The sequence below is a fragment of the Pundamilia nyererei genome, unplaced genomic scaffold (assembly GCF_000239375.1).
Source record: "Pundamilia nyererei isolate P.nyererei 1_Seehausen unplaced genomic scaffold, PunNye1.0 scaffold00264, whole genome shotgun sequence".
NCBI lineage: Eukaryota > Metazoa > Chordata > Actinopteri > Cichliformes > Cichlidae > Pundamilia > Pundamilia nyererei.
In genome coordinates, this window is record NW_005187665.1 from 70,237 (window position 1) to 77,735 (window position 7,499).

Consider the following 7,499-nt stretch of genomic DNA (forward strand, 5'->3'; position numbering starts at 1 on the left):
ATCTATCTATCTATCTATCTATCTATCTATCTATCTATCTATCTATCTATCTATCTATCTATCTATCTATCTATCTATCTATCTATCTATCTATATACATACATATATATTGGGTACACAGTCTATTGGGTACGGAATGGGTGCAACAGTGCTATTTTAACAGTAGGTGGGGCTACTCAATCAAGACCCTTTTTTCTAAGCGCTCCTTGAGTGTGGATTTGGAATTTAGAAGAACAAGAATTATTCCCAGGTTGGAGCACCCGACCAGAATGCTGTAGCTCCAGTCACATGGTTACTCACTGTTTTGGTAGAGTTTAAAACTCTTGGCACTGTGTGTTGGCTGGAGGTTCAGCTGCAGATGTTCTGGGTCTGTGACAGACAGTGTGCAGCTGTACCTCAGCATCATCCTGGTGAGGTCAGAAGTGACTGCTGGGTTCAAACAACATCTCTCAAACCTGAAAGCAGAGGTTGAAAGCAGAGGAAATGACACGAACGGTCTGACAAATGGATGGACGAATGATGAAGGTGCATTTTTCATTTCCAGCCAGGTGGTGTTGCCAGCGTCACGCTCAACTTACGGCGCACTCTCATTGTGTCGACAGGCCAGCTGGTAGGTAATGATGTGAGCCAGCTCTCTGCTCACTTCCCAGCTACATGTTACCTCCTTCTCTCCGTCCAGTACACAATGCAAAGTGGGAAGCTGCCCAAAGTCTGTGGCCCAAGAGAGAAAAAAAGAGCTAATAACAACAGCTGCAAACCCCCAGACTTATCTCTAACCAATAAAATTGGACAGAGGGAGAAGATTAGAAATGTGAGGAAAGCAGATAAGAGTGTGGGTCTCCTTAAGAAGGAAAAGGCACTACTTGTGCAAAATTATTCAATATATTAAACATGCCAACCAATTTATTCAGAGCTGAAGTTGAACCGATTTCTTTAATTTACCTTCTTTAGTGTGCCAGGTCACCACAGGACTCCAGTCACTCCACAGGCCCATGCTGGCCCAGGCCCTCACTCTGGCTTCATACCTGTGACCTGGACGCAACAGCTGCCTCTCAAGTGTCATACTGGTGTTTGTGACATTCACAGTCTGCAAAGAGAATCAGGTGTTGTGAGTGGCTTATGGAATATTTATTTATTGACATTTATTCAAGGTTAAAAAAGTATTTGGATCAGCTACTGAGTTCTATGTGCATCCTTATTTTATTTTCCAGGTTTTTAGCTACCTAGAATGTAAATGTATGTTTGCGTTATTTGTTTAAATCCAAACTGTGAATGTGTTAGTATGCTTATGTTTGAATTCAGAACCTCCCCAGGTGTATCCTAATCTGTTTTTTCTATTTCTTTAAAGCTGCCAGGCTTCTCACTCGAGGGTCTCGTAGGTTTGAAGCTTTCCTGTGAGAGGAAATCTAAAATGTGATTTATAGGCATCAGGTCACTGGTTTCATTATTATTGCTAAATATATTGCAAGGAAGTATGAAGAGTGTTAAATGCTACCTCGGTTTCTATTTTCGACCTTTCAGTTAAACTGACGTGCTACAAAGATGAGGCATTTTCAATCCAGTTATGAGCTTGCATGCGCGATGCTTACCACCCAGTTGTCCTCTCTGTGCGTCTTATAGCTGAGCTGATAGGTGAGGTTTTTGTTCAGGGATGAGGAGGGAGGGTAGGGGCTGGACCAAATGAGCTTTCGGCCACCATCAGCTGCATCGTGCGTGGAGAGATTCGCTGGTGGGAGTGCTTTCACTGTAAAAATGCAAACGCGCACAACATCCCTGAGTGTTTAGTTTCACTTGAATGCTAAAGGAAGCACAACAGAATGAATGTTAAACTCACGGTGCTGTAAAAGATGAAGAGTCTTGTGCTGGACAGAGGAGGAGGAGAGACAAGTCTTGTTTGGGAGGAAGAAGGCGGTGTGTTTTAAGCCGATGCCAAATGCATTGGCTTTATATCTACAGCGGACATCCCTGTGCTTAGTTGCATCTCTAGGATCAAATGGCTCACACTTCACCTCCCTGCAAGGACATGAACACAGAGTTATTCCTTGAAAAAGGCGTCCCATGTATCTTTTTTTTCTGTTTGCTTCTTCACGTCTTTTGTCCCTTTTTTTTTTACCTTCCAGATCCTGTATCGACCCAGAGCTCCAACTGTGTGTTTATGTGTTGCCTCCACTTGCAGTGGACAAGGGACATGTAGTTATTATGGCATTGTAATGATTCCAGTATTGAAGACACTGAGCAGAAAAAGAAAAGCATTTTAGGTAATCGGGCAGTCGCTTTGTTGTATTCCTGTAATCTTTAGTCATCTTCAACTCAAAATGATTATAATTATATAAAAAAAACCCAGTTAAGATATTCTTACACTTCACCTTTCATAACAAAATACATTTCATATGACAGTTAGCCTTTTTGCTTTACTTTTCCTCAGAACCTTTATCAGATTTTAGGTGCTTATGGCACGATTTGCATGAAAAACTATTATAAGCTAAATATGCAAAAGTCACTGTATTTTAAAATGAAAGTACAATAAAAATGAAAAACAATTAAAAATGTAGTTGTTTGAAGGATTACACTGGGCATATATTTACCATTTTGTGAGTTGTTGATCTCCTGGATTACACAACGATCTGAACCGGAGAAAAGAGCCAGCTTAGGAAGCTTTGCCAAAAGCAGAAGCCAGAAGAGAGGCACCATTATTGCGCCCAGTGAGGGCAAGGTGGCCCTTTTGTTATGAGCTGCCCTCACGAAACTTGCCCAACTGCTTTTACTGATATCATCAAGAAGTCTGAAGACAAGTCGGAGCAGAGGGCAGTGTGCGAGGCAGAGAGAGAGAGAGAGAGAGAGAGGGGAGAAGAATTAGTTCATTTACTAGAAACAATGAACAAATGAGTCATGACCACACTACGAGCATTCTTCCGCTTTGAGTGTCTGCTTGTTGTGGGATGTCACCACACATCCGCCTCTCTCTTATCTCTTTTTCTCACATGTGATAGACGCAGATAAAAAGAAATAAACACACTGGGGATCACACACCGCCACACATATGTATGGTTAAGTTGTGTGCGTATGTGTGGGTGTTTGTATATGTGTATGTGTATGAGTGCGGGGTGGTGGTGGGCATTTTCTTTTTGTTTTAAATGTCTGTTTTTTTATGTTTTAAAGATATGTAAACACCGTACAATGACTAAATGTAAAAAACACAAAATAAAAAAATCATTTTTTTACCCACATTGCAAGAAGAAAATCAACTGATTCATGTTGCGTCCACTTTTTTGACAATGTAAAAACAGTAAAACCTTGTACATTTTTGACAAATAAATGCAAATTAAATCAAAATGACATTTTGTGAAATGCATTTGTCATTTTTTTAAATTGATCCCTCAACATGTTTAAATAAAATTTGATGTACAATCATAAAAAATGTGAATGCAACCTGAAATGGTAATAAAGTTACAGAAAAATGAGGGAAAAAAAGACTTCAGTACATTGTTTTAGAATATCAACGGGGGATTTTAAGGGTCACTCAGGCATTACTTCTGCCTTTAGAGCTGCTGTTTACAGTAGAAGGTTGGGGGAACCCCCATTCAGGAGAATGTGGGAATCCAGTATTCACTCTGAAACTAAACAACCTTGTCAACCTGTTATTGTCAGAGGTGCAGTAGGCCACACTGTAGAAGTGGAAACCATCAGTTGAGTTGAAATCAAAGACAGAATGATTTTCAGAAAATAGCACAAGTAAAAAATGTAAATGTAAAAAAACAAACCCCAAAACAAAAAACCCCACAGCACCTGGAAACACCTGTATGTTACTGTATTAAACGATTTTTTTCATTTTGTACACTCACTGTATTTTCTGGGCGATGTTTTAAGCTTTCATAAAGAGAAGTGCGCATGTTTCTGAAGAGTCTCAGCCAATTTCTCATCTGATTGTGAAAATTCTGAGCAAATCAAAGGAGAAGAAGTCACAAGATGACATATGCTGGGAATTCATGTCTGCTTTCATGAGCTCAACACATTTTAAAATGAGCTCTGATGAAGCCCAAAAAGCAAGCCTGTGTATTTGACTTTTGTGGATTTTTATCATTATTTCTAAATAGGGCTGATGCTCACACATCAGAGGTCATTAACTTTTAAAATAATATAGCAACATGATTTTCTAGCTGTGAAAAAGTAGCACTTGTGAGAGGCAAGCATTCACCCCTTTCCTAGCTCACCCATGATCTCCAACACAGTGCAAGGGTGTATAAAATAAATGGCTCACTTACCTACCATAGATTGTGAAGGCTGTTTTTCCTTTGTCCTTCTCTCACTGTGGCTTCCTTCTAGTCAGCCAGCCGAGAAGTCTGTGGGAGTTTCCTCTGTGACGAGTTCAATTTCCCCTTTTCTGTCCACAGTAGCATTTAATGTCACCTTCACGTCAAATGCATAATCAGCTGTTTTAAATGACAAGCTCTAAAAACATGCTGTCGGATTGCAACACTTCTTGCGAAAAAAGCCTAAGTGCAGAAGGAAGACGCAGTGGAGGCTTTTGGTTTAGTTTAGAAGTTTATGAAATTCAGAAATGACAAGTATGATTCATGTTTTTGTTTCCGAGGACACAGAAAACATTAAAAACTGTTCTAATGAGTAAGCAAGTCACAATAATAAGTAAGAAATAAGTAAGTTTCTGGCAACAAATTTCTGGCTTACGTGTAAAACGGTAATTATTTCAGGATGGCGAAAGTTATCACAAAACAAAGTAAAAATCTTGACAGTACATATTCTGGTTTTGCGATAAGGCCTTATCAAGATCTGCCAGCCAACGTTTAAGCAGTTAACCAACCACATCCCTTCAGATAATGGCAAATTTTTATTTATGTGGCTTTACCACAGGCTCCTGAAACCTCCGCCTCTCAGTATCACATTCGGGATACACCACATATTTACGTCCTAAAGCCATCAGCACTGAATCCACGTTTTACAGCTTTCTGATTTAAAGCATTATGTGTTCTGAGCTGCTTCTTCTCATACTTTATATTTTCCTGCAGTCACTTGAAAGGTGGGCGTGATGAAGATGTCATCAAATAATGATCATTCAGTGTTATAACATGTAGAACGCCCACATCTCCTGAGTGGGTAGAGTTTCACATCTTTTTGTCAGATAAATGTACATTAGATTAGATTAGATTAGATGAGGTTACAGATATTTCCCCCTTAAAATATACAGTAAACTCTCACTTTCATGATTTTGAAAAGCTTTATTGAAATGTTCAGTTTGTACCTGAGAACATGAGTTTAAAATAAAAGAAATAACATTGTTTTCAATAAAAAGTTCCTGATCTGTCCTGTTATGGTACTGAAACTAATTTGAACTAGACTCTTTCTAGTCTGTTCTACAGTGTTGAGTCAAAACATGCAATCAAATAACCTCCTCTGGTTACAAAATCACTTATATTTAGACTTCTAAACCTCACATACACTCTTCCTCATCACACACACTTTTTGCACTCTAAATAAAAAGTACGTATGCAGTATGTGCACATTGGCAGTATACTATTACGTATGTATAAAGTTACTGAATTTTTATCGGCACTCGCAACTTTTTTCACTTTCCTACCAATAGTGATTCCTCAAACTAAATTTGAAACTGAGTAACTGCTTGACTCACACAAGCTTTTCACATCTTCTTTCACTTAAGCATGAACAGTCATTTGTAGGTATTTGCTCTTTAGGAGTAAATATCTTGCTGCAGGAGAATAATTGTTTATTATTCCTTTTTTTTTTTTTTGCACAATTGATTTCATTTACGCAAAAATGATGTCTTTTTATTTTAATAGACTGACTTTTTGGAGTCAAAAGACAAGAGCAATATAAAGATGACAGAGTTCGTGTTATTTCTTTATCTCTTTCCTTTTTTCATTTTTAGACCCATACTGTAACTTCCTGCCAACAAATGTCTTTAACACCTCAGTCAGAACAAAGTTGATGATGAGCTTAGATACCGCATGACCAGTTCCTCATTTCAGCTAATGACACTCACTCACACATTTCACAAAAAAAACCCTCGAAAAAAGGACAATTTATTGAGTTCAATGCACAAAATATTCTTAGAGGTCACATGTGCAAGAGGGTCAAAATAATTAAATGTCTTCAATAAATTTGCACAGCTTGTTTGCTACATAAAAAAAATGCTATCATGAGCAATCAACCACTTGTGACTGCTGATACAGAGCTGTCAGTGTTATCACTTCAGTGTGGGTTTGGTGTGAGTCCTGCCGACTTGGGAAAACTAGAATAGCTTCTTTCTCTAGAGGTTTTATAAAGTAAACAAAAACTCCCTTTGCTTCTAAGAAGTGATGAGGAACTGACCAATCAACTTGCTGAACTTCACATATCGGCCCTGAGGTTTGAGTCAAGAAAAGACGAGTATGAAGTATGATCTAACAAGAGGTAACAGCCATTCTTACGTTTTGTTTTGGAAATGCGTCATCAAGCGGATCAAAAAATAACATGAGAAAGTTCAGTGTTTGAAGAAAGCTGGTATCTGGTAGTAACTTTAAAAGGTCTTGCTTTTCAAAGCATGCCATGCAAAATGTGCAGGAATACTCTGCAGATATAATTTAGAGCTTTAAAACATTTACTTTGCACCCCTGATATGGCAAGATAATCAATAGCGCAACTCTAAAATGAATAATCTACATGTGATGCTTTTTTTTGTCCTTTTTCTGTTTTGCATGTTCTGAGGTCGCTTTCCTCACCGCTTATTTCAGCCTCGACCGTGCCCCCTAGTGATCTTGAGCTACAACTGTCGATCTGCAGGGTGGATGGATGGTGGAGGATGAAGAGCAGTTTAAGAGACTTTTGGTCTTCTTAACAAAAAACAGTCACTTGATCTTAATCTAAATACTAAAAGTATTTGTTAAGATGAACAAATTCACAGTACAGCAACTTACACATACTTAAATTGATGTGTGGTTTTAAATTGGTTTCTCCTTGAGTGACGAATAAATGACATTAGTCCCAGGAACTGTAATTGAATTCAGACTCAGTCTCATGCATAATTCAGAAACCTGACACATGAGCACATTTCAGTGCTCATTTCAGCACATTTTAGGAAAGTTTTATCCAGTAAAATTCTGCCAGGTAACTATTTCCAAATCATTTGAACACAACATATGTAAACAGTTACATGTGATTTACTTTTTACATACCACTTACTTTAAGCTCGTTCATGCACTTAAATATGCTTTACCTCTGTTGTTTGCTCAGACAGGTTTTTATTAGAAATTATCCAATAGTTTTAAAAAGAACCACTCCCAACTCCATCTTAAAATGTTATATTTCTTTTATAAAGAGGAGACTAAATGGTTGGAACCATTGCTTTAATCTATAATAATGAACAATGTGGTGTTTTTAATTAGATTACTATTGGTATTATCCTAATACATAAAGTCATTATATAAATTATATATCTATCTTTCTCGCTCAAGATCTATCTATCTATCTATCTATCTATCTATCTA

At 37.9% G+C, this 7,499-nt stretch overlaps 1 protein-coding gene across 4 annotated transcripts in view; it reads right to left on the minus strand.

Annotated features, from left to right (window-relative positions):
- csf2rb (colony stimulating factor 2 receptor subunit beta) overlaps positions 1 to 4,354 on the minus strand; it is an 8,769-nt gene extending 4,415 nt beyond the window's left edge. Inside the window, exons 1-9 of one of the 4 annotated variants that reach the window (XM_005750152.2) lie at positions 4,267 to 4,354; positions 3,843 to 3,935; positions 2,586 to 2,782; positions 2,114 to 2,231; positions 1,835 to 2,013; positions 1,590 to 1,744; positions 943 to 1,087; positions 579 to 711; positions 301 to 455 (exon numbers count right to left, since the gene is read on the minus strand). In XM_005750152.2, the coding sequence (XP_005750209.1) occupies positions 301 to 455; positions 579 to 711; positions 943 to 1,087; positions 1,590 to 1,744; positions 1,835 to 2,013; positions 2,114 to 2,231; positions 2,586 to 2,691 (991 nt within the window). In that variant the 5' untranslated portion in view covers positions 2,692 to 2,782; positions 3,843 to 3,935; positions 4,267 to 4,354. Of the gene's footprint in view, positions 1 to 300; positions 456 to 578; positions 712 to 942; positions 1,088 to 1,589; positions 1,745 to 1,834; positions 2,014 to 2,113; positions 2,232 to 2,585; positions 2,783 to 3,842; positions 3,936 to 4,262 lie in introns of all 4 variants that reach the window. The other 3 variants (XM_005750153.2, XM_005750150.2, XM_005750151.2) reach the window with 3 other exon arrangements.
- Between the last annotated feature and the right edge of the window lie 3,145 nt (positions 4,355 to 7,499).